At 28.0% G+C, this 26,089-nt stretch overlaps 2 protein-coding genes and 2 long non-coding RNA genes across 4 annotated transcripts; 3 read left to right on the forward strand and 1 right to left on the reverse strand.

The window, feature by feature from the left end:
* Window positions 1-1,931: 1,931 nt before the first annotated feature.
* Window positions 1,932-7,768, reverse strand: LOC136085057 (uncharacterized). Its single transcript, XM_065806409.1, has 2 exons — window positions 7,488-7,768; window positions 1,932-3,285 (listed from the first exon to the last, which is right to left on the reverse strand). Exons 1-2 carry the CDS (start codon window positions 7,528-7,530, stop codon window positions 2,183-2,185), a joined length of 1,146 nt encoding a protein of 381 aa, XP_065662481.1. The 5' UTR covers window positions 7,531-7,768; the 3' UTR covers window positions 1,932-2,182.
* A 4,562-nt stretch (window positions 7,769-12,330) lies between these two features.
* Window positions 12,331-15,385, forward strand: LOC136084670 (uncharacterized). Its single transcript, XR_010640745.1, has 2 exons — window positions 12,331-13,096; window positions 14,945-15,385. It is a non-coding gene; the product is annotated as an uncharacterized LOC136084670 (long non-coding RNA).
* On the forward strand, window positions 13,091-14,832 carry LOC100213095 (carbohydrate sulfotransferase 1). Its single transcript, XM_065805139.1, has one exon. It carries the CDS (start codon window positions 13,198-13,200, stop codon window positions 14,509-14,511), a length of 1,314 nt encoding a protein of 437 aa, XP_065661211.1. The 5' UTR covers window positions 13,091-13,197; the 3' UTR covers window positions 14,512-14,832.
* Window positions 15,386-21,797: 6,412 nt separating the features above from the next.
* On the forward strand, window positions 21,798-25,826 carry LOC136084671 (uncharacterized). The gene is made up of 2 exons (XR_010640746.1): window positions 21,798-25,257; window positions 25,648-25,826. It is a non-coding gene; the product is annotated as an uncharacterized LOC136084671 (long non-coding RNA).
* Window positions 25,827-26,089: the final 263 nt, after the last annotated feature.

Raw genomic sequence — 26,089 nt, forward strand, 5'->3', positions numbered from 1 at the left:
CATATAGAAATAACTTTTCATATTTTACTGCAAATAGGTGTTATCTTTATTTAGGTTCTTCCGAGCCAGCGAGTCAGCATAAAAAGTTCCATGTATGATGTATGGGTTTGTCTTAACAAAGATGGGTGGGTTTAAAAAAAAGCAGCTGCACTTGTCCAGTGGGACTAGGTTCAGCTTGCTCACATATTGCAGCTCTTCTTTTTAAACTTGAGGCTGCTGTGCACCACCGTTTAAATAGAGATGATGGGTCAACAAGTCAGCTTTGTTCATGGAATCCCTCAAAGCGCAGTGTTAATGCAGCACCATTAAGTGCTATGAATTTTAGCAAAAATAAAAAAAGAGGACAGTTACCCTCAATTAATGAGCTTGTATTAAAAAAAAAAAAAAGTATAAGAGCATCAACTATGTTTAAATTAAATGGGAATTATTCATATATTGACCCATTATTTTGCATATCAGTCAGCGACTTTAACACCTTACGCCAATCCAATCCTAAATCTGTTTTATTTACCAACTTAGATAGTAATAGCCATCATAAATCAAGTGACACTGAGTCAGGTTCTGAAGATAAGATAAATTGTTTAACAGAACCTATAACTAGCTTGTTTGATCCTACTTGCAAAGATCTATCTCAGTTTGAGCTTTTAAAACACTCTAAACAACTTTATGAAGACTTTAGTCAAACTTATTTTGAAAAACAATACGATCAACTTGCCAAAGTAACATATCAACAAAATCTATCATCAGCTTGGCAGGTTCATCGGTCAGGAAGAATTACAGCTTCAATATGTTTTAATGTATTTCACACAAATAAATTTGTTCTCAGTGAATCTCTTATTCAAGAAATCATGCAATATAAAAAAGATTTTTATAGCAAGTTTACACAATACGGTAAGAAAATGGAAAATTGTGCCAAAAATACATTTTATGAGGTCAGATTAAAGAAGCACAGCAATTTTTTGTTTATTAACTCTGGTTTTTATGTTATAGCTGATATGCCTTTTTTGGGAGCTTCTCCTTATGGAATATTTACCTTTTCTTGTCATGGAAAGGGTGTTTTAGAGATTAAATGCCCAGATAATTATAAAAATGGTTTTATTAACTGGCAAAGTGATGAAAAATTTCCCCTTAATAGTAATGGTCTAAAATCAAATCACCCTTACTTTTTCCAGATGCAATTACAAATGTTCGTTTGCAAAGTTACCTACGGTGAGTTTTTTATGTGGTCCCCAGTTGAGCAAAACAATTATTTACAGTGTACTGTACAGCGTGATAATGATTTTCTTAAAGTTGTTGTTGATGTTTTGGCTAAATTTTCTTCAATGTTATTTTACCAGAAATTGTCAGCAGAAAAAGAGACGAAGACTTTCAACATAGAAAACAGTGTTGTTTTTGCATGAAACCTGAACTTGGTCTCATGATTTCATGCAGTAATGCAAGTTGTTCCAAAAAATGGTTTCATTACTCATGTGTATATGTTACAAGGAAACCAAGAGGTTCCTGGTTCTGTCCTCAATGCAGTTAATTACTACATTTCTTTATTAAAAGTACCATTTAGTGATAACTAATATTTATGTTATGGTTATGTATTCATATTATATTTTTATTAGATATAACACAATAGAAGAATGTCATATTTTAATTAAAATAAGCTATTTATTACAAACAGTATGCACCTTTTGATTTTTAATTACCCACTGCAAAATGCCTAAGGCTTGTAACATATTTGCAAAGTAAACAACTCTACAACATTATTTGCTGTATGAATCATTAGTTGGGCTCTGTGATGTTAACACAACCCAAAGGTTCCTTAGGCTTTTTTTATAGATAAAATAAATTACCCTTAGTTTATATAAATATAGTTAATGTAAATATTTTTAAGCAAAATGTAAGGAGATTTATCAATAAATTGATAAAGACAGAAAGGTGTGGTTCATTAGGTTGTTTTTTTATTTAACTTAGATTTCATACAATTCTGCAAAACATTGTATCACTTTATAATGCCTTTGTTTAAATTTACAAGGGCCGATATTACAACCATTATATCATCTAACAGATCAATTTGTTTGATCGGCACGGTGGTTTGTAAATTTCTAAATTGTTTGACTCTGCCAATAATGCGTTCAACATGTATTCTGACATTTGACAGTTGCCTTGAAGTTCCAACTTCTTGTGGACTAAATTATTGTTTTCCTTTTAAAAATGCTGGAATGTAAAGGTTTGCTCCTTTCTCTGCAAGCTCATCTTTAATGAGGAATCCCCTATCTGCTAAAATGCAATCTCCAAAATTTATATCTTTGAAAAAGCCAGATTGATTTGTTAGCTCCTTGTCCGAAACTCGACCTCCCCAACCACCAGACAAAAAAGTAATTGCACCTGTTGGACTGATCCCGATTAAGTATTTTACTGTATTGTTGTGTTTATAATTTGACCATGATTGAGCACGAGTTGTTAGGTTTGATGGTCTTTCAATAAAAATCTCATAGCAGTCAATTATGCATACACAGTTTCTAAACTTCTTCATAAAACACTCTGGCAGGTTACTTCTTATTACACATTTACTAGGCCATTTTATTAAGGATTGTAAGCAAATGGCTAGTGCTGGTAACCAATTCCTCAAAATTCTGGATATTACACTTTCACAGACACTAAAACGAAATGTAATACCTTTATTTAACAACCCAAGTTGCAACTTTATAAGTATAACTAACAAATGGTTTTCTTTTGATAAACGAGATGAATAAAGCTTTACATCATTTGTCCTTGATAATAAAGTAAAAATCCATACAAATGTTGCCATATTTGGTAGCCCCGTAAAAAAATTTAAATGAGCATTGTTTTCTTTTATTTTTTCAATGCTGAAAATCAAATCCCTTTTTTTAAGTTCTTCATTTTCTTGTCTTAAAAGATAAACTTCCATGTTCCTATCACGTAATTCCATGACTAATTTTTGATTTTCCTCTTTTAATAACTCTTCCATGCTCAAATCACATTGAATACCAACACTTTTAAACAACACAGATTCTTCTGTGCTATTTCCAGAAAACTTCTCATTTTCAGAAAACATAGATTCTTCAATAGCAATATTTTGTGTGTAGCATTCTTCAGTTTCAACATATGCTGATTGTTCATTAAAAATATTATCTCCTGAAAATGTTTTTTGTTTCTTTTCTCGTGATTGGTATCTTTGATATCGCTGCAATCGTTTATGACCTGAACTATTGGGTTTGTACATAAAAACTGAAGGTACATAATCTGGATGATTAGGTTCATCAGATCGTTTACCTATAAATAATATAAAATGAACATTATTATTTTACAATGAAATACTTTTGAGAGAACACATGATTACAAAAAGCTGTATAATACAAACTAAAGTTGAACTAGTAATCACTTTAAATACTCTTTACAGTATAACAGTACAACAGTGTTGTAAATGAAGATTGTAATGTCTTGCTCCACGTAAATATATCTTCTTTAGCATATTACATTGATGATCTAAAATGTCTTCTCTGTCTTATAAATAACAAACCAAGCATCATAGCAATAACTGAATCTCGCTTATTCCATGGCCAATTGTCTAAAACTAATATTGATCTAAATGGGTATTCTATTGAACACTCTGATTCTTACTCAAATAGAGGGGGAACACTTATGTACATAAAAATGGACTTGAAATACAAAATAAGAACTGACCTCCAAATCCAAAAGAAAAAAGAACTAGAGTCAACTTTTATTGAAATTTTACACCCAGAAAAAAAATATATAATTGTGTAATGCGTTTACCGCCACCCCTGTATGTGTATTGCAGAGTTTAATAGTTTCTACCTACAAACACTCACGGAAAAAGTGTCTATTGAAAACAAAGACATAATTATCCTTGGGGACTTCAACATTAATCTCCTAAACTATGATTCTTCTAATGATGTTTCTGATTTTCTTGACTCCATGTGTTCTTACTTTCTATTTCCTTTTATTACTCAACCAACTAGAATTACACCACAATCAAAATCACTTATAGACAATATATTTCTAAACTTTTACAAACCAAAACTCATATCTGGCAACCTAACATTCTCTCTAGCTGACCACCTGATACAGTTTATTGCAATACCTTCCAGAAAATTTGAAAAATACACCTCAAGATACATCGCCGATGTTTTAAGAATTTTAACAAGAAACTATTTCTTGAACAACTTAAAGTCACAGATTCGGATCCTGTTATTCAAGAAGCAAATAAAAATATCAATAACTCAACTACAAATTTTTTGGAAATTATCAACAAGCTTCTTGATTATCATGCTCCATTCAAACTGACTACGAAAGAAAAACAAAAACTTCATCTAAACCATGGATTATATCTGGGATCATTAAGTCTATCAAAATAAAAAATAAAATACACAAAAAATGTATAAAATGTAAAAATCAGAAATTAAAATTAGAATACTTTCAGCGGTTTAAATCTTACAGAAATCAAATAAACAATTTAATTCGATACTCTAAAAAATTATACTACTCAAAATATTTTAATGAAAATGTAAACAACCTAAGAAACACCTGGAAAGGAATAAAGAGCATAATAAATTTAAAATCAAAGAATCACAATGTTTTAGATAATTTAACAATAAATAATAAAAATATCACAAAAAAAATAATCGCAAATACTTTAAATGAGTACTTTTCTACAATAGCAGAAAAACTTGCATCAAATATTATACCTCCAAGAAATGACTTCAGCTACTATTTTAAAAACTGCAATCCTACCTCATTTTTTATATCTCCAGTTACTCCTCAAGAAATTATAGACTATATATCCATCATGAATCCAAAAAAATGTATTGGGTCGAACAGTATTCCTTCAAAAATACTTATTCTTGCATCTCAAGAACTCAGTTACCCTTTAAGTGTCATAATAAATGAATCATTTAAATCTGGAATCTACCCAGACTCATTTAAACTTGCTAAAGTAATACCAATCTTTAAAAATGGCTCCAAACAAGATCACGTAGTTATAGACCTATATCAATGCTATCAAACATTAGCAAACTAATCGAAAAATCCATGTATATTAGGTTATTCATATTTCTACATCTATCAAATATCTTATATTGGCTTCAATATGGATTTCGCAAAAATCATAGTACAAACCATGCCCTAATTGATATTACTGAAACAATAAGAGAGGCTCTTGATCAAAAACAGTTTGCTGGAGGAGTGTTTGTGGATCTACAAAAGGCATTTGATACAGTTGATCATGAAATCCTGCTATCAAAATTATGTCATTATGGTGTCAGAGGAATTGCTCTCCAATGGTTTAAATCGTACTTGTTTAATCGTGTTCAATTCGTGGATATTGCTAATACATCTTCTACTATTAAACCAATATCAACAGGTGTTCCTCAGGGCTCAATCCTTGGTCCTCTTCTCTTTCTTGTATATATAAATGATCTCAACAAATGTATCAAATATTCCAGAACCTATCATTTTGCTGATGATACCAACCTATTAATTGTTGAAAAATCCCTGAAAAAATTAAATAAACATCTAAACTATGACTTATCATGTTTGGTTCAGTGGTTACGTGCAAACAAAATTTCACTAAATACAAAAAAGACCGAAATTACTCCCTTTAAATCTAAAAGAAAAAAAATTGAAAAAAAATTAAATTTCAGAATAAGTGGCCAAAAACTATATAGTATTGATAAAATCAAGTACCTTGGTGTAATACAAGATGAAAACCTTTTGTTTAATCATCAATTAAAGTCGATCTCTATTAAACTGAGTCGTGCAAATGGGATGCTAGCAAAAGACATTTTGTAGACTATGAAACCTTATTAAATATCTGGTATGCCATCTTTGGATCACACCTTAACTATGGGTGCCAGATATGGGGACAGAATTATACTTTAAATAAAAAGAACCTTATAAATCTAAAAAATAAGTCTTTGAGAATAATCCACTTTCAGCCAAATAATTTTGACTCTGATGTACTATATAGTCTTTAAAAAATAATTAAATTAGAACAAATGATCTACTTGTTGAACAGTGACTTCGTATGGGATGTTATACACCAAAATATACCATCGGTCTTCAACAATTATTTCAAGTTTACAGCTAATATCCACAACCACAATCTTAAATTTGTATCTTACAACAACTTAGCAATCTCATCAAAGCAGACATTTAAGTATGGTATCACATCAATAAAAAATTATACAATTCATTCCTGGAACTCCCTACCTATTGAAATTAAAAAACCTACCAAACAAGTAAATAAAAAAATGTTTATTAAACAAGTAAAGGATTTTATCAGGCAAATACCAAATGAAACTACAAAATAAATATATCAGTATATGTGTATGTATAGGTATATATGTGTAGAGTATATGTGTGTATGATATATGTGATTGTTTACATTAACTATGTGTGTATATATATATATGCATACATACGTATGTATGAGTATATGTGTGTATATGTATCTGTGTATAGGTACATATGTGTTGTATGAGTGTGTGTGTGTATATGTGTGTATATGTATGTATGTTATGTATGTATGTTTGTGTATGGGTGTTATTTATGTTTGTGTGTTTGGATGTATTTGTAGGTATGGGTTTATGGGTGTTTTTGTATGGTAGTGTTTATGGGTGTAGTTGTAGGTATGTTATTTATGTTTGTGTGTATAGGTGTATTTGTAGGTATGTGTTTATGGATTTATATATAACAACAACAAACAAACAAAAAATGATCAAAATATATTGAAATAATATAATTAAAAAATAAAAAATTAAAATTTCACTTTAATATATTATTCATAATATATTTCACTTTAATATATTATCACATTAAATATTACATTTTATTTTTAATTTAAATACAAAAAATTTAAATTTAATGTATAAATTAAAAATATATAAAAAATTATTAAAAAAAATAAGAAAAAAGACTTCTTCTTTCTAACAATACAATATGCCTTACCATATCTTAGATATTATTTTATTTTATTATTATTTCCTACTAACCACTATTACTACTTTAACTACTACTAATTAATTTTATTTACTGCTACTGTTATGATTTGCCTCATTAAATCTATTATTATTGTTATTGTTTATTGTTATTATTCATTATTATTATTATTTTGTTATTATTGTTTTTATTTAATACTATTATTATTTATTATTATTTTGTTATTATTGTTTTTAGTTGGTATTATTATTATTTTTAATTTTTTACAATAATTGTTTTTTATGCCATCGTAGGTCTTTACGCATCATCAGTTTGTAAATGTTAGTAAATGTCCCTCACTTTTGTATTTTTATATACATTTATTAAGGTGGAAATATATATTGATTGATTGATTGACTGTATACCTCAAACATTTTTAATAATACTATTTGTTTTAAATTTACCACTGCACTCACACTTAGATATAAATATAAAAGATTATGTTGAATAAAATGGAACAAATCGGAGCTAAAAATGACCTGAAACAAAGTGTTTGCTGCATACACGAGCATTTTTTATCATTTTATCAGGCCAGTTTTCTCTATAAAGAGCATTCAGCCAAAGTTGTCGTCTGTTAAATTCTTTTGTGGAATGACCATTTGGAATGCGGTAAAAACTTAAAAACTTTGTAAAACTTCTTCTATTTGCACATCCTACTATACAGCAACTATCAGGTTTTTTTTTAAATAACTTACAAACGTTTCTAGAGCAGTAATTTTAGGTGAAAAAATAATAAAATGCAAGTTTCCTAAATGTTTATACTTTTTGCCTGCCAGTTTAGTGCGCATGCCAACGGGATTGAATATTTTGTAAACATTTGAAATTTGTTTATATGCGTTGACTTAACGGGATACTTATTTAACGCCTATAGGCGTTTAATAAGTACGCCTATAGGCGTTAAAGAAGTATCCCGTTAAAAAAGTAGACAAAATGAGCAATCAAGAGAATATTTTTAACGCCAAATATAATTTTAAATTTTATTTTAAGTTAAAATTACCTTAAAGTTTAATAATATCCTTATTAAAAAGTATGACTTTAAAAATAATCTTTAGAACTTAATATTTGCAAACATATTTAACGTAACAATACGATAAATGAAAATTCCTAAATTAGGAGCGCCGCACTGCCCTTGATTAACGATCTTATATTGTATTGTGTCTTATGTTTATAGATTGTGATATAAATGCTATGTTTATAATTTGATATCTGTCGCCCACCCCACACGGTGCCTCCTGGATAAGTAATATTATCTTTTAATGTAATATTATTTCTAAAAGAGTCATTTTAATTAAAAATTTTTTTAAAAAAGCAGCTTAATCTATAAATTTTCAGCTGATAGAAATTTTCCTATAAGTGTAAAAAGTTTAAAATCTATTACACTTAAAACCTAGAAATTAATTTCTGATCTGGAAAACGAGTTGATGGTTTGAAATTTAACGAGCTCTGGGTTTTGATCTAAATATGATCTTAAACCTTCCATAACGTTACAAAACCAGCATTATCCAAATTAAACCGTCCAAACACGCTTACGTGGGATAATGTGTAAGCGATTAAAACATGTAGAAGATTACAATTACTTGGAAACAAAATGAGAAATGTAAAAAAAAACACATGATAACATATTAAATTGTTAAAAATTTATTTTCCAAAATAAATTTACATTCAATTTTGTATTGTTATTAAACTTGTGTCAATTTAAATATACCTCTCCTAGATTGTCGGTTGTTTGCCTTCTCAAATAAACAATAGGGATCGAGGTTTACCTATCAAATATACTTTTAACATAAGCGATGGAATATTTTTCTTTAATTACTCCTAGCCTTAAGAGCTTAAGTTGAACCTAAAACTCAAAAAAAAAAAAAAAAAAAAAGTTATAATTGTTATTTTAAGTAGAATTATTTACTTGATAATTATAATAAATTGACAGATGAAACAAACAAAAAACACAATAATGTTTGAATTTAAAAAAGTACTTGTAACCTGAAATGAAATCAGGCAATCTAAAGTGAAATATAAAAAAAAAAATATTAGAAAATTATTTTTAACTTTTTTATATTCATAATTTATATTTATTAATTATAACTTTTACTTAATAGTTAGAGTGATGATACAACTAGAATTTAAACTCCAGTAACAATTTAAAAAAAAAAAATTAAATTATCATAATAAATCTAATTTAGAAAACTCTAGATTAAACTCTCATATAAAACTGAGTAAACTCTAGTCTAGTTCCATCTTTACTACTTGTACTAACTCTAACTTATAACTACTACTTGTAACTCTACTTGTTGTATCTCCACTACTTATAACTCTAATCTAAAACCGAATCAATCGAAAACACTTAAAATTAGTTTTTGTTTAAAATAAGTTTTTGTTAAGAAAATATTTTTATGTATTTAACAAAAAGATTTCAAGTCATTATGCTCACAAAACAAAAATTAATAAATTAAATAACTAACTTTTATTAAGGTTTTCAAAAAATTATTTTTACACAAAGTTTCTAAAATTACTAACTCACTTATTAAAACAAAATAAATAACTGAAAACTGCTATTATCAAATGATTAGGTCAGCATATTGTAAATACACACTCAAATAATTTTACTATTTTATAATCTAAAGAGACACTGCATTAATATTATTTTATTGTACAGTAACAGAAATCATCACATAGAAATGATAATGAGCATACTTTTTTTACCATATGATAAAGAAATGTAAGGAAACATCTCCATTTTATTTTCTCTTGAAACACTGCAGGTAATGAGACCTCATACTACTTTTATCCCAGGTAATTAAACTTGGATCAAAATCAATGCATAAAGCAGTAGCATTTGCAATAGCATAAAGCCCACAATCATTTCCATTGTCTTGCTTTTGACATCTTATGATCTTCACATTCAAAGAAGAAATACATTCATTTATTAACAACATGCAACTCTTTGTACCAGTAATGGAACAGTGCCTTTATTAAATCCAGTAAACAGTGAATCATAATACTAAACAGAATTAGATCCATTTTCAGATGTTAAATTACTTATTAGAACCCAATACGAATTTCTAACATTAGGTATGTGAACAAAATTTCCGAAATTTCAGAAATAGTATAACCACTAAAGTTTTTCGAATTAAAAATGCAAGAAATTTGAAATCCACCTACTTCAGGAAACTGATACGAAAGAAAGCTTTGTGCAATATCAATTAAAGTATTGAGCCAAAGAGATAGATATTTTAAAACATCTATGCACAGCTTGACTGACAGCGCTGATAATGGTGAATAAAAACTTTTATCTACAGAAATTGCGGGACAAACTAATCTTTTGGATTTAGATATACTTGTGTCAGTTAGAAAAGTTGGATGCTTTCTCTTGCTGGATTTTTTTAAGATTATTTTTAAATCATCTTTTTCAATTAACTGTTTAGTCATTTTAAGACAATAATTATGCTCTTTTAAAATCAATTGGGTGGACAATGGTTATTTTACTGATAAATAAGGCTTGATGTTAGATAAAGCAACAGATTTTTTCCAAACTTTACCATTAATAGTTAAAATAGCACTAGTTTGTTTTATTTCTGAAATGGTTCCAGGTCCCAGCCAATCATGCTCCATCCAACTTCCTTTGTGACCAATTTTTCTGTAATTTCTTACTAAAATTTTTCTGTAAATTCTTACTTTTAATAATACGTCTTATTATCAAAGTTTTTTTTGTGGATAAAGCTCTCACAATGCTGTTTGTATTTTTAAATTTAAACATATCGTTCTCCGGTTTCCTGTTATGTAATGTGTTACTATGATTATTAGTACATACATTTTAGTTCATTAAGTACATTCACTTACAACTGTTAACTTATACATTCTTTCAGTTAATTAAATCATCAGAAATAATTTTAACAAACGTATATTAAATGAAATACTCTAATAAAAGAAAATTTTGTGGAGATGCAGAAAAACAAAGAGAAACGAAATAACAAAGAGAGCGTAACGAAATAACATTGATAATGAAGAAAAAAAAATGTCCCAAAACTGATGAGATGTTTAAACCATTAAGTTCACCTATTCAATATGTTGAGGTAATTCATTATTTTAGGTTAATACTATTTGTTGTTATAACTTATAAGTTGTGATTTTTTTTACATATTTATATTTTTTGGTTAATGACAGCAAAGTACCGATTTGGTTCTAAATAGGTTATGAATAGGTTTCCTATTTTAATTCTAAATAGGCTTATGACTCAAGGTTATGACCTATTTTATTCAAATAGGCTCAAATCTACTTCAAATTTTGATGTAGATGATACTTTAAATTTGACCAAAAAATATCTTTGTTGAATAAATTTTTTTTTAACGATTATTTTTTATTTATAATTTAAGAACGAATGTGTTGAAACGCTTGAGATACTTAAAGACAGTGTTCCTGCCTTTGAAAATGAAAAATTTAATACTTCTCTACCAGATACTCTGATGACTACAACATTGGGTGCAACAACTGAACCCGTGAGTAAATAAAAAATATATGCTTATACTAAACATTTATTGACTACACTTTGATTGATTTTTACATACTTGTTTTCAACCAAATGTTTAAATTATGTCGTCTGTTTATTATAGAATATAGATATATATATATATATAGGCACTATTTTTTTTACCTAATAATTATTGTAAGTTACCTAAGCTTGATATATCCAAGGGCGGATTCAGTACATGTAGTTAGGGGGCGAAAGTATCTATCAATACAATCCCTTGTTAATTGGATTAGAGGAAAATTGTCACCCGTCCCTTTATTATAATCATTATAAGACATTTGAAAAACAAGATGTGTAAATAGGCTGTTACAATTCGATGATGCCGATAACTAATGATTTTCCGGGTCCATGTTTTAAAGCGAGTCCAACCCATACTTTAGTGTCATTAGTGTTGTTTCAGGGAGTTGGACTGACTAGTCCAAATAGTTTTAAAACACTCTCCTCTAAACAAAAGATAGATTCTACAGAGTTACACAATGTAATCTTAAACAATAAGTTTATATATTAAGTTTATTAAGCAACAAATTATATTTATAAAATTTATTGCTTAACATTATGCTGTTTTGTTTACAAAATAAAATCTTATCATTACAAACTTAAAGGTAACTACTATTACTTAAATATTAATTTAGGTCTTGGCTGCATAACTTTTTAACACTATTACTTTAAAGACTCCTCAGTATTAAACAATACAGCGTTAAAAGGTAAACTCTGCAGCGTTTAAAGGTAAACTCTGCAGCGTAAAATAATGCAACGTTAACTTTCTAATTACATAATTGTAGTATTTTATTCTAAAAATGAAAAAAAAAATTTTATGATTTTTATTATAAATTTTAAACTAAAACTAGTTTTATTATTATTAGATGTTGCTAATAGACGTTGTTGTTGCTAATAGACGTTGCTTGCTGCAATACCTTAAAGTTAATATATGATGCGTCTTCACGGTTTATAGCTCCGTTCTGCTGAGACAACAAAATTTGTTGCTTGCGAGAAGGCGTTTTTGGTCAGCAGGCGACTATTTAACTGTTCAATTAATACTGGCTTGGTGGTAAGGTATATTTTGAAAGAGTTTTATAAGAACTAAATTATGATTTTTCGTAATTTAATTATCTAAAACACATAATATGTAATGCTATGAAGTTCACACGCCGGAGATGGCATAAAGATCTTATATTAAATAATGTTTCAACATATACCAGAAACAAAGCAACCTTTAAACAGTTTTTTTACTGTGAGATATTCAATGTATGCTTAAGGTACAGTTTATGCTAATCTTACTTCATACTGAAAAGAAGTTTTTAAATATTAAACTCGTCTCAAACTCTCTGTTGGAAATTATACAGAAAATTGTTTTTGTCACACTCGACTGATTTGCTAAAGATTTGGTTCTTGGTACTAGATTAACTTATGCATGCTTTCAGGCATGGTTTTGGAGACAGATTTATTAAATTAAAAATGCCAAATGAAAGGCAAACATACATCTCATTTAAGTAAATACAACTAACCGTAAACTTATAATAAATTCATTTGATGTGTTCATTGGCCTACATTTTAAAAGTATAGGTATTAAGTTTACTTTGATTTTTTTTTAAGTGGTGCACTTTATAATATAATTGTTAGAAATGAAATGTTAGTAAGCATTTTAATGTTTTTTCCAATCTGACATGGAAACAAGCAGTATTGCTTCAGCAGTGAGACAAATTAGAGACGTTTTACTCTGGGTTGTTTTATTTTTTACAGTCCTTTATTTATTTGTTTTAAATGTGAACTCAAATGGTGGTGGTTTCATAGAAGTTAATAAACCTTCAGAAAAATTATTGTGCCAATCAGTGCGCAAGCTGCAAGAACGAGATAATTCTTTATCAAATACAAATATTAGTTTGCTGCTTGAAGTTCAAGAATTAAGACAAAAAGTGGCAATGTATGAACGTTTAAATAGACTGTTGGAGTTCAACTCTTGGATGAGTCAGCATGGAAGCAAAACGCGCCAAAATATTTTAATTTTATCTAGCGAGTACTGCGGAAGCTCTTTACTTGGAGAGTTGTTTAACCAGAACCCTCAAATATTTTATTTATACGAACCTCTAAAAGCTCTTGATTATTACAAAGATAATCGTCCTTCAGATGTATACGATTCTATGGTTACAAATCAAATTGATGGAATTTTTCAATGTAAGTTTGACGATTTATCATATTATACAAATTACATGTCATTTCAATATAGTTCTCTGAAAAGCCGACTTGCCAGTCGAGCTTTATCAACGCCACCGTTATGCCCTGAAGCTAATGCAAGATCATTTTATAGCATTCGTATGTGCACTCCGCTGAAACCCAAGACTACATCTGCAATATGCAAATTGCATCAACATACCGTTATAAAAACGATACAATTTTCGGACGTTCATAAACTATCATATTTAATGGACAAAGATGGAACAGATTACTTGTTAAAAGTAGTACATTTGGTTCGCGATCCTCGTGCTATTGTTTTTAGCCATTTCCAAAGAAACTTTAGCTCTTCCAATTTTTCTATAAGTTTGAAAGAATATTCAACAAAACTCTGTTCGCAAATGTTGCAAAACATAAAATATGCTATAACAGCGCCTCCTTGGTTACAAGGTAAATATACTTTGCTACGATATGAAGATCTAGGTACAAACCCTCATCAGATAGCAGAATTAGTGTACAAGTTCGCAGGAGTACCAATAGTTTCACAAGTTCGAATGTGGCTTGATAAACTTGCAGACGGAGGAGCTACCCAACGTCCAACACAATTTGGTTCATCTACGTCTGGATCTGTTGAAGAATTTAATGCAAGGAACCTTACACAATCGGTGCATAACTGGCGTACACAATTGCAATACAAAACGGTTAGAGCAATTGAAACCGAATGTTACGAAGTAATGAACTTGTTGGGGTATAAAATTGTTGATGACGAAGAAGAATTAACAACTCTAAACTTATCTTTAGTTGATTAGTATTTGATTCACTTTTTTTAATAGCAGTTACGGGTAATTAATTGCGATTTAGTTGAAAATATAATTTTACATCATTAAAAGTAACATACTGCTTGAGGAGAAAAAAAATTAAACGAAGATTTAGAGATTAGCGAGATACTCAAGGATTTACTTAACGAGAGGTCTCTTGTTACCTTTTATTAAATTGTCTTCTCGTTACCGTATAAAAAAGTGTTTCTTGTTACTGAATAGCATATCGTTATCTTATTACTGTATAGAGAATCGTCTTTTGTTGCTGTATTGCTTTGAACTTGTAAAAATACATGTACTTAGTTCAAATAATCGTTCGCCGTGTGTTTAATTGGTCATTTTTTTATATAAAGTGTTTGTATAATCTATATTTTTATATAATTTTTTTTTTTTAACTAATTTTTAATTCAAATTGCTTTTGTAGGTAAAAGTAGGATTACAACAAGCTCTACGCGCAAAAAAAACTTAAGGATGCATGATAGAAACAAGTCAATCTCTGTAACAATATCTGTGTAAAAATGCGGCCGGTTTATAATATTTTTCGTTTTAAAAACCAAAACTTTTCTTAACAGCAAATTTGATAGCGCACTTTTTTTTTTTTGTATAATTATTGCATAACACATGATAGGTAGGGAAAAACAGCCCAACGTATTCTTATTAATTAAAAAAAAATATATATGTATTTATGAGATGTATTATAATATATAAAACTATATTATTCTTGTATGTAAATATTTTAATATATTTTCTTTATTTTTAATAAACGCATTAATTTTTTCGTTATTTGACAAAAAAAATTCAAATTTTAGTTTTTTGGAATTTTCTGTATAGTACTTATGAAAAATATTTCAAATTTCCATTTTCACTTTTCTCTTATTTTTTATTTCAATAAATACATTTTGGAACTCTCCTTCTAAAAAATTACGCTCTTCAACTAGCTTCACACCTTATGATGTAATTAAGAACACGAAAGTTGTAACTAAGAAATGTAAGATGTAATTGAGAACGCAAAAGTTCTAATTAAAAAAATATAAGATCTAATTGAGAACACGAAAGTTCTAGTTTAGAAAAATAGGATGTAATCAGGGCCGGCGCGAGTAGGTGTCACTCTGTGTGCCCTTACAACTTTTGCCGACTGAAAAAAAAAGAGACCTCGTTTTTTAAAACTTGCTGACTGCCTTATCAATATTTGCTGACTGACTGTCTAAATTTACACATTAACTTGTCTAAAGGGTCTACATTTCCCGACTGACTTGTCAAAAAGAGTCAACTTTGCCAATTAAATGAACAAAATATCATTAAGGGAGGAGGGGGGGTGTCACACACACACACTACCCCATTGTGCCCGCCTTGGATGTAATGGAGAACACATAAGTTGTAATTAAGAAATAAGATGTAATCGAGAACACAAAAGTTGTAATTAAGAAATGTAAGATGTAATTGAGAACACGAAAGTCGTAAATAAGAAATATAAAATTTCATTGAGAACGCGAGATTTTTAATTAAGAAACGTAAAATGTAATTGAAAAGACGAAAGCTGTTATTAAAAAACGTAAAATGTAATTAAGAATACGAAAGTTGTAATTAAGAAACGTAAGATGTAATTGAGAACATAAAAGTTTAGAAAGGTTTATAATATATATAGTCAGAAAAAAGTATTTGTAGTTTTAGTTTTGTAGCCTTATACTTTGGCTTATACTTTTGAAATATAGTTTGTAATACATATCTAAATTCGTCTCTGGCCAAGCTGGTCAAATGGGTTGATTTTCAATAAATGATAATATATTATCAATAAAATAAAAACTCATGAAACTTATTTAAATTCATTTTTAAAAAGGCCTTTTTTATTTAGCATTTTGCTGTTTAATAAAATAAGTTATAAAGGAGTTTCACGTTAAAAATATCAACAAATAAAAATTTAAGAAATAGACCGAGACTTAAAGAAGATTTGGGTAACGCAATACCATTGATCAATCATATCAACCAATCTTTTCATAGAGGCACATTATACAATTAAATATCTTCACAAAGTTGTAAATAAACTTCTGATATAAGTAAGATCAAAAATTTAAAATTTATAATCTAATTTAAAAAAAAATTGCATAATTACTTGCTAATAAAAATAAAAAGAAATATCATTAGAAAAATCCCATCGAAATTAATATTTGGCAAAATTAAATATTTTTTCGCTTGAAACTTAAATTACTTTAATGATTTTATTATATTAAATTTTTTCGAAACAAATACAATACTTAGGTCCTAAGTATTGTATTTGTTTCGAAAAATCCTATTTAATACTTTGTACAATACTTTGTACATTTATTTAATTTCTTTGGCAATTTTAAGGAATTTGATTGGTTTGTTCTAAAAAAATACTTTTAATTTCGATTTTTGTCAAACTTACAGATAAAGTTAGCCGGAGTGAAGTTATTTTTATATTTATAAATTAAAAATACACTATTTCAAGATGTAATTGGGAATTTGAAAGTTGTATTTTTAAAGAAAAACTTAAGATGTAATTAACAAAAAAGTTGTAATTGAGAAACGCAAGATGTAATTTAAAACATGAAAGTTGGAAATAAGAAATCGTAAGATGTCGTTCAGAATATAATAGTTGTAATTAAGAAAAGTTTATGATTTTCAGAGCTATTTCTTTGTATTTTTAATTTTCGTTGCCTTAACATACCTCCCAGCCGGCACAACTCAGAAAAAAGTTATACTTGGTTTCTGTTGCGTGTTTAAAATTAACTATTACTATTTACCATAAATACCAATTCAATTAATGATGATATAATACTACGTTTCACCGTTACGGAAACGTAGTATTATATTATAATAACTTTCCGTAAGGAATGAGAAACCACTGATAAAAGCATGGGGCATTTACATAATAATTTGCACATATAAAATGCCGGTTGGGCTTGTAATTTAAGGTTGGATCCTAATTTGACCAAGGTGGTCATATGGGTTGGTTCTCAACAGGCAAAAATATACTATTGATAAAATAAAATCGGGCGTCAGTTAGAACTTTCTTTTTTTCATTGTGAAAAATTCAATTAAGAAATTCATATAAATAATAAATAAAACACAGATAATTTATTTACAAAAAATACTTTAATTTAGATTTAAATTAAATTTAAACAACGGACTATAGGGTCTTTAAGGTAACAACTAAACTGGTAAATTTTCAAACATCAAACGAGCGTGACATTGAGCATTGTCTGCTACGACGACCAAATCCTCTAAATGACTCCCGGATGTAACTCACTGCTAAAGCATAATCAACAATCACTAGTTACAAGAATCTGCATTAAATGATCCTCTGCGAGTTTCTATCATGATACTATTTGTTGTTGATGTAGGTGCAATACATTCGATAAAGATAAAACGCAATGTTTTCATTCAATTTGTTTGGTTGTATGTACTTTTTGCCGACAAATTGGTTCTGGTTGTTCCAGAAGTAGATGTAAGCAAATTTGGTGAAATAAATGCTAACACAAATTCACTTTAATAGCAGACTTTCAGGTCATAGTATATTGACAAATAAAACAACAATATTTCAATTTAATTATTATTGCTGATGCATTAAAATACTTAATTTAATATTATTAACAAATCCAAACGCATGTTTCAGAACACCTTTTTAATGAACCATTATGAATTTGCAAACAAAAATTATGAATTCATTTACATATTTCTTAATTACAGTTTATGTATTCTTAATTACATTTGCTATTTCTTATTTACATGTTATGTTTCTCAATTACATATTACGATATTTAAATTACAGCGATTTTTTAGTTACAATTTTTATGTTTTCAATTAAACCTTGAAAAGATGTAAACTATAAAATTGTCTTAATTATAATTGCTTATTTACAACTTTCATGTTTTAATTACATCCTACGTTTCTCAGTTACAACTTTTATCTTCTCAAATTTTAGTCTTCATCTGCTCAAACTTTTGTTGTTGTTTTGTTATAGTGCTCTAAGATTACCTAATCACTTGAGCGTGAAGATCTTTCAATGCATACTGAAGATCTTTCAATGCAAAAGCTTTCGTCGTCTTTCTCATAGATGTCGAATTTTATGGTATTGTACTCAAAAAAAAAAAGGTAAAGTATCTACCTTAGGGTGGATATGTAATGTGCCCTTAGTAAGGTATAATTGGTATAATTGTAATTACCTTTTAAGGTAGATAGTTACACCCTCAAGGTACAAAATTGTATGACAAATGATTGTTTGTAATTTAATTCTCTACCTTAGAACTCTATCTTAGAAGGTTAAAATTTATACCTTGTGATAACAATCTCGTATATTTCTTTCTTATCCTAAAAAAAAAATCATTCAACGTGTGTAATTTTTTGCTTCTATTAAAAGAATTAAGTGCAAAACGTCTTTATATGCCATCATACAGCACAAACGCTGCAAAGTTTCGTAATTTTTTAACCGTTTTAACCTATCTCTAAACTATTGACAGCCGAAACATCAGATTCACCTTACCATCGCACAACTTCCCAGTGAAAAATAAAACCGCGTCCCACATGGGTTCCGCGTAGGTTCCGTGTGGGATTGATGGGATTTACGTGGGACGGATTTTCCCATGTGGTATCCGTATGGAAATTTGTCACCTTAAACCCATGTGGGTTACATGTGGGAACCATATGATATTTACACACATGGGAAATCCCACGTGGGTTTCATGTTAAACCACATGGGTTACATGTGGGAACCATATGTATTTACACATATGGGAAATCCCACGTGGGTTTCATGTGGGATTTGCATAGGAATTAATTTGAAAGCTGGAAACTAAAAAAAAAACTTATAAAAAAAAACTAAATGAAAATTTTTAAATCGACATTGCATTGCGTTATGTTTATATTGTGTGAAAATATTTTATATTAATATAAAGAATGGCAAGCAAGTATGTAAAAACTACGAATAATGTTTATCTTTCTTTAAAGAAATAAGATTAAGATTTGTGCAAATAGACGTATTATTAGGATAATATAATAGTTATTTGAATATAGATCTTGAGTATATTATCTGCAAACAATTAACTGATGAAAGTTAAAATGTTGTCAAAAACCAAGCATGCATGCATGGGACACTACAAGCATGCATGCATGGAACAAAAACAGGATATTAACAGAAACTTTTCAATTTTTAATCTGGAGTACCACAGTGTTATTGGGAATAAAGCCTCTGGGTCCAGTTTTCAAAGTAATATAATCTAAAGTAATGTTTAAATAAAATAGTATACTTTAAAATGCATATAGTTATACATATAACTTCTGATATAGTTATACATATAACTCCTGATAGTTAACTATATGTATAACTAGTTATACATATAATTTGTTATAGAAACTTATTTTTTAAGGTTATGCTAGAACAAATTAGTACCAATTAATTCAAATTTAAGATTTAGTTAAAGTTCAAGTTAAAGTTCTTATTTATTCATTGTTTTTGTTAATTTTATATTTATTTGTTCAAATTTGTTAAATAGTACTATTTCTTACTACAGTAAGAATGTTTATCATTGTTGAATGTGATTGTTAATTTTATTTTCAACATATTTTGACAACACCCTTTACATTTTAAATGATGACAGCTTTACTTTTCTATTGATGTTAAATTTATTAAGTTTCAATAACTCAGATTGTATCATAACTGAATTATTGTAAGCTTTGTAGGGGTTTGTTGTATATCAAATGGTGTTGTAAATAAAGTAAAAATAATATATATATATATATATATATATATATATATATATATATATATATATATATATATATATATATATATATATATATATATATATATATATATATATATACAACATTAAAACAATAAAATTGATACAAAATTTCACTTTAAAACGAATACTATTAACATTGTGATGATAATAGCATTAGGAAACTAGTATTTATGTATTAATATTATACTATAAATAAATAGTTTTTTAATTCATTTTATAAAATAGAGACTGACAACTGATAATTAATGGAAATAAATACAAATTATAAAAATCATGTAAACTTCATTTATTATTTCTAAATACTATATTAATGTTAGTCTACAAAGTTAAAATCAATTTAGAGCATTGTTATTAGTTCTTTTGCGATTCGCACTTCCACTTCTGTCTCTCAAATTTATAAAATAGGTGGTCAAAGCTTGCTCAATAGGTAGGTTCTCAGCATAACAATGCTTTTTTCTTACACTTTCTAAAGAGAAATATGGCAAATTGATTAATTATTTTACCTAAATCATAGGATCATCTATGCATAATGATGTCAGATGATGACCCGGTTTATTGAACACCTTTACCCTTTATCAAACTCAGTCAATTTATTGCCATCTCCCATTGAAAATGATGTCAGTTTTTGTTATCATATTATGATGGTATATCTAAATTGTTAATATAATATAAAAAATGCATATACCATCAATTTTTTTCTGGTTCAATTATACATTTATTCTCAACAGTACTAAAAGTAAAAAAAACACAAATTGTTCTTTCAGATAAGCAAGCTAATTTCTGTATTTAAATTGTTTTTCCTATGATCCTCTACAGTTTTAAGCAACAAAAGCAAGAAGTTTTTAGACCACATTGTTGGTGTAAATACCTCTAAAACCTGATCATAGCTAGCATAAATTGTTTTACTTTTTTTTAAATAAAATAATTTACTTTTTTTTTTAATTCAATTTTTAATTGACATTATTTTGGTCTCAACATTCCCTCCCATTGTTAATTATTGTTAAACTCACACTGCCCCTCTATCTACTGGCATCATGATCCCATAGCCTAAATACTATATACATATATATATATATATATATATATATATATATATATATATATATATATATATATATATATATATATATATATATAAAATTTTTACTTTATTTACAACACCATTTGATATACAACAAATTCTTACAAAGCTTACAATAATTCAGTAAAATTCAATCTGAGTTACTGAAACGTAATAAATTTAACATCAATAGAAAAGTAAAGCTGTCATCATTTAAAATGTAAAGGGTGTTGTCAAAATATGTTGATAGTAAAATTAAGTTACTAATAAAATCACATTCAACAATGATAAATATTCTTACTGTGGTAAGAATTAATACTAGTTAACAAATTTGAACAAATAAATTTAAAATAGTAAAAAAACAATGAACAAATAACTTGAACTTGAACTAAATCTTGAATTTGAATTAATTGGTTCTAATTTGTTCAAGCATAACCTTAAAAAATAAGTTTATATAATAAGTTTTATGTATAACTAGTTATACATATAGTTAACTATCAGGAGTTATATGTATAACTGCATGCATTTTAAAGCATTTTATTTAATTTATATATTACTTTAGATCATATTACTTTGAATACTGGACCCAGAGACTTTATTCCCAATTACACTGTGGTACTCCAGATTAAAAATTGAAAAGTTTCTGTTAATATCCTGTTTTTGTTCCTCAATGTAGTTTGTAAGTCCCTTAAGTCATAAGGACCTTATTATATCTAAAGTTAAAAGTTTTGGAGCATAAAAAAAGTTACAGAAACTTATCTCCCCCTATTTTAATATTTTTTTTTTATTAAAGAAAATTTGACTTTCAAACCAGCATTTCTTTGTGGGACTCTGCAGTGTCCCATGCATGCATGCTTGGTTTTTGATAACATTTGAACTTGCATCAGTCAATCGTTTGTAGATAATATACTCAAGAACTATATTCAAATATCATATGAACATGTTAGAGAATGTTCATATGATATTTGAACATCACAAATTTAATAATATTGTTGTGATATGTTATATAAATAATACCATAATAGATTATGATATGAAAATAAGATAGGATATAAAGGCAATGATCAAAGAATAAATTTACTTATAGAAATTTAGATTTTTGTTTATTAGTTTCAGAATATTATATTATGTGTGACCGCGGCCTTCTATAATTACAGGCCTTGACATCGCGCAACAAATTTGTTAAACTGAAGGCCAATTCCTAATACTGTGTTTACATTTTCATCTTTTAACATTAGACGAAAGTTTGTGTTCGCGCTTTTTTAATAAATCTTTAAAATTTGGTTGGTTTATAAATTAGATAGCGCAACTTCAAGACGATAACGTTGTAAGTTTCAAGGCGTTAACATTGTAAGGTAATAATATTGTCAAACTAACGATTAGTTATTTTAAATGCCTTAAAAATGCCTTTGAAATCTGTGTATCTCTTTGCAAGTCAAACTATCTCAACTACAACAAAAATATCAATTTATACAACTACAACTACAATATCAATTGCAACTACAACGAAGTTTATATGATTGTTTTTTGTATTGACTACAAGTTGCCAAGTATAAGGCTTTAACATGATTGACTTCAAAAATAAGCTCAATGGAGGACCTAAGTTTCATAAATAGTATTTTTATGAATTTAAATCCATTAAAAAGAATTTCCATACTACTAATTGATGAGGTCTATGTCAAAGCTTCATTACTTTACCAAAGAGGTGCTTTGTTTGGTCAAGCAGTAAACTACCCTGAAAAGTTAGCTAAAACAATTTTATCATTTATGATTAAATGTCTTTTTGGAGGTCCAGAATTTATATGTAGAGCTCAACCTGTTGCAAATCTTTCCTCAGTTTGCTTAATGTCAACAAATTGTCTATACAAAAAAATAATATTTGAAATAGTAAGACACTGGTAATAATTACTGATGGTAACCATGTAAATCAAAGATTTTTTGGAATGTTTAAAACAGTTGATAGTAAACCATGGTTAACAACATCAGGTATATATTTATTGTATGATTATGTGCATCTACTAAAATCTATATGAAACAATTGGTTGACAAAAAAGACTGGGGAACTTCAACTTTTGAACAATAAAGAACTGGCTTTGACTAAGTGGAGTGATTTAGAAACTATATATAAAACTGAGTGCAATAGTCTTTTTAAACTCTCTTAACTTTCAGCTAAATCAGTTTATCCAAAACCAATAGAGAGACAATCTGTAAAGTTTTGTTTGTCTGTTTTTTGCAAAGAAACAGTAGCTGCATTAAGAACGCATTCAGAGATCGAAAATAAAGCATTTGAAGGTATTGCTGTATTTATTGAAAAATAATTTTTTTTCGAATGTTGTTAATGTCAAAGCACCTGGTGCTGGCATTCGGTTTAGAAATGAATTATGCGGAGAAATCCACTCAGTTGGTGATCAACAGTTACAACTGCTATGAGATATTGCTGAACTGTCAAATTTTATGAAACCTTCAGGTAAGCGTGTAAAATAGCTTACGCTAGATACTAGCAAGGCAATAGCGCATTTATGTTATTGCTTTATTGATCTTGTAGAAACTTTGTTGAGTAATGGAGCAAAGTATGTCTTATTAGGTTGGTTTTCAACAGATCCACTTGAAAAAGCTTTTTCTAAGCTTTGACAGGGATCTGGAGGTACTTACTTTATAAACGCTAAATCTGTAATTGAAAAAATTAATATTCAACATACTAAATTGATATTACAACTTGACATTCCTGTTTATGGTATCGATGGTCATACTTGTGACATATGTTTTAGAGATATTTCTACTGATGAAAAAGAACTTCTGGATAATATACATGATCTTGAAAGCTCAGTTAATAAATCTACATTAGTGGCTATAGTTTACATAGCTGGCTATGTGCAAAAAAGCGAAATAAAATTTTATGATGATTCTACCAATTATTATTATAAATATGGAAGTTATCTGTATAGCCTAAACAGAGGCAGACTTGAAATTCCTTCTGATGCTCTTTTCTAATGGTCAATATTTTGCTTTTTTTTTTCAAGGTGCTACTGACTCTTTATACAGAACATTTTGTGTTACTCAGTTTTAGTTCATTGCTAAATATTAATTTAAAATCACAAAAAAACAATGCAAAGTATATTCTAATATTCTGCTAAAGAATTACTCACTAATTACCACTCCCAAAATACTAAAGCTATCATAATTTATGTGAAAATTAGTTTTGTAATTAATTATGCTATTTACTTGTTATGTTTTTTATTTTCTCATTAGCCTATATGTCTTTCAATATGTTTGGATTTGTAAATATTTACCCTGTTGAGATATATTGATCAAACTTTTTTTTTGCTTGAATCAACTTTTGTTGGTGTTTTTTGTTGGTGATTTTTATTGTTACCATTTTTAGCAAAAAAAATTAAAAATACAGTTATCTTTTTAATATATAGATATATACTTTGTTATGGTTCTGCTTGTTATTGATACTATTTAATATTACATAAATATTCTTAATGAAATTTGAAATACGAAAAATATGATTATCTTTTAACAACTTTTTGGTTTTCTTTTTATATTTCCGTCTTTACTAGAGATTATTATTAGAAAACATAGACTGCCATTACACCCTACCTAATATAAAAATATATCAATATAAGTAAAAGTGAAAGTTTAATCGGCCTTCAGTTTTTACGGCATTTCGCGATGTCAAGGCCTGTTATTATAGAAGGCCGTGTGTGTGACGAAAAAGTAAAGATACTTTTGCATCCAGTGGCTATTGCACCCAACGTCTACATCATTGAAAAAGTAGGTTTTTACATTTTTGTTTTTGTTTTTTTGTTTAACTACTTATCCTAATTGATCACTTTTTTTCAGGATTCTCCTCATGGGTTCAAGCTCATTACGCATAATATGTGTTCAATTACCCATAATACGTTAGTCATTGTAAGTAATAAATTAGGAAATAATTATTTGTGAAATATTGTAGTCATTAATGACTTCGACCTGGCTAATAATTAAAATTGCTCGACTAATAAGGTTCTTTATTAAAATTGCTCTCTTTCTCTCTCTCTCTCTCTCTCTCTGTCTCTCTCTCTCTCTCTCTCTCTCTCTCTCTCTCTCTCTCTCTCTCTCTCTCTCTCTCTCTCTCTCTCTCTCTCTCTCTCTCTCTCTCTCTCTCTCTCTCTCTATATATATATATATATATATATATATTTATATATATTTGTATTTATATTTTTTTTTTTAGAAAATGTTTGAAGAAAGTTATATATATAAAAAAATATATATATATATATATTTATATATATTTGTATTTATTTATTTTTTTTTTAGAAAATGTTTGAAGAAAGTTAGAAGATACTAAAAACCTTGGTATTATGCAAGCCGAAGCGATTTAATTAATTCAATCACAAAAAACGGCGTGTAAATCGCAAAAGGAAAAATTTTTTTAATATTCATTTTGGGTGTATTGATTAATAGCATTTATTTTAAAATAAATTCATTTTGCAACACGTTTTTTAATTTTATAAAATTTCGTCATAATAGTTTATGGTAAATCCCACATAGGTTATAGGTGAAAAACATCACATGTATATGAAAGAAAACTAAAAAATATATAAAAGATATGAAAGAAAACTAAAAAATATATAAAAGAAATCTAAAGAAATATCTAAAAAATCAAAATAATCTTGGTTTGCCGATCTTTTTCCGATGTTTAAATAGTTTTTTTTCTCTTTCTTTTCCATTCTTTTTATTTATTTCATTCATTAACTTT

Source organism: Hydra vulgaris, chromosome 09 (genome assembly GCF_038396675.1).
Source record: "Hydra vulgaris chromosome 09, alternate assembly HydraT2T_AEP".
Taxonomy (NCBI): Eukaryota; Metazoa; Cnidaria; class Hydrozoa; order Anthoathecata; family Hydridae; genus Hydra; species Hydra vulgaris.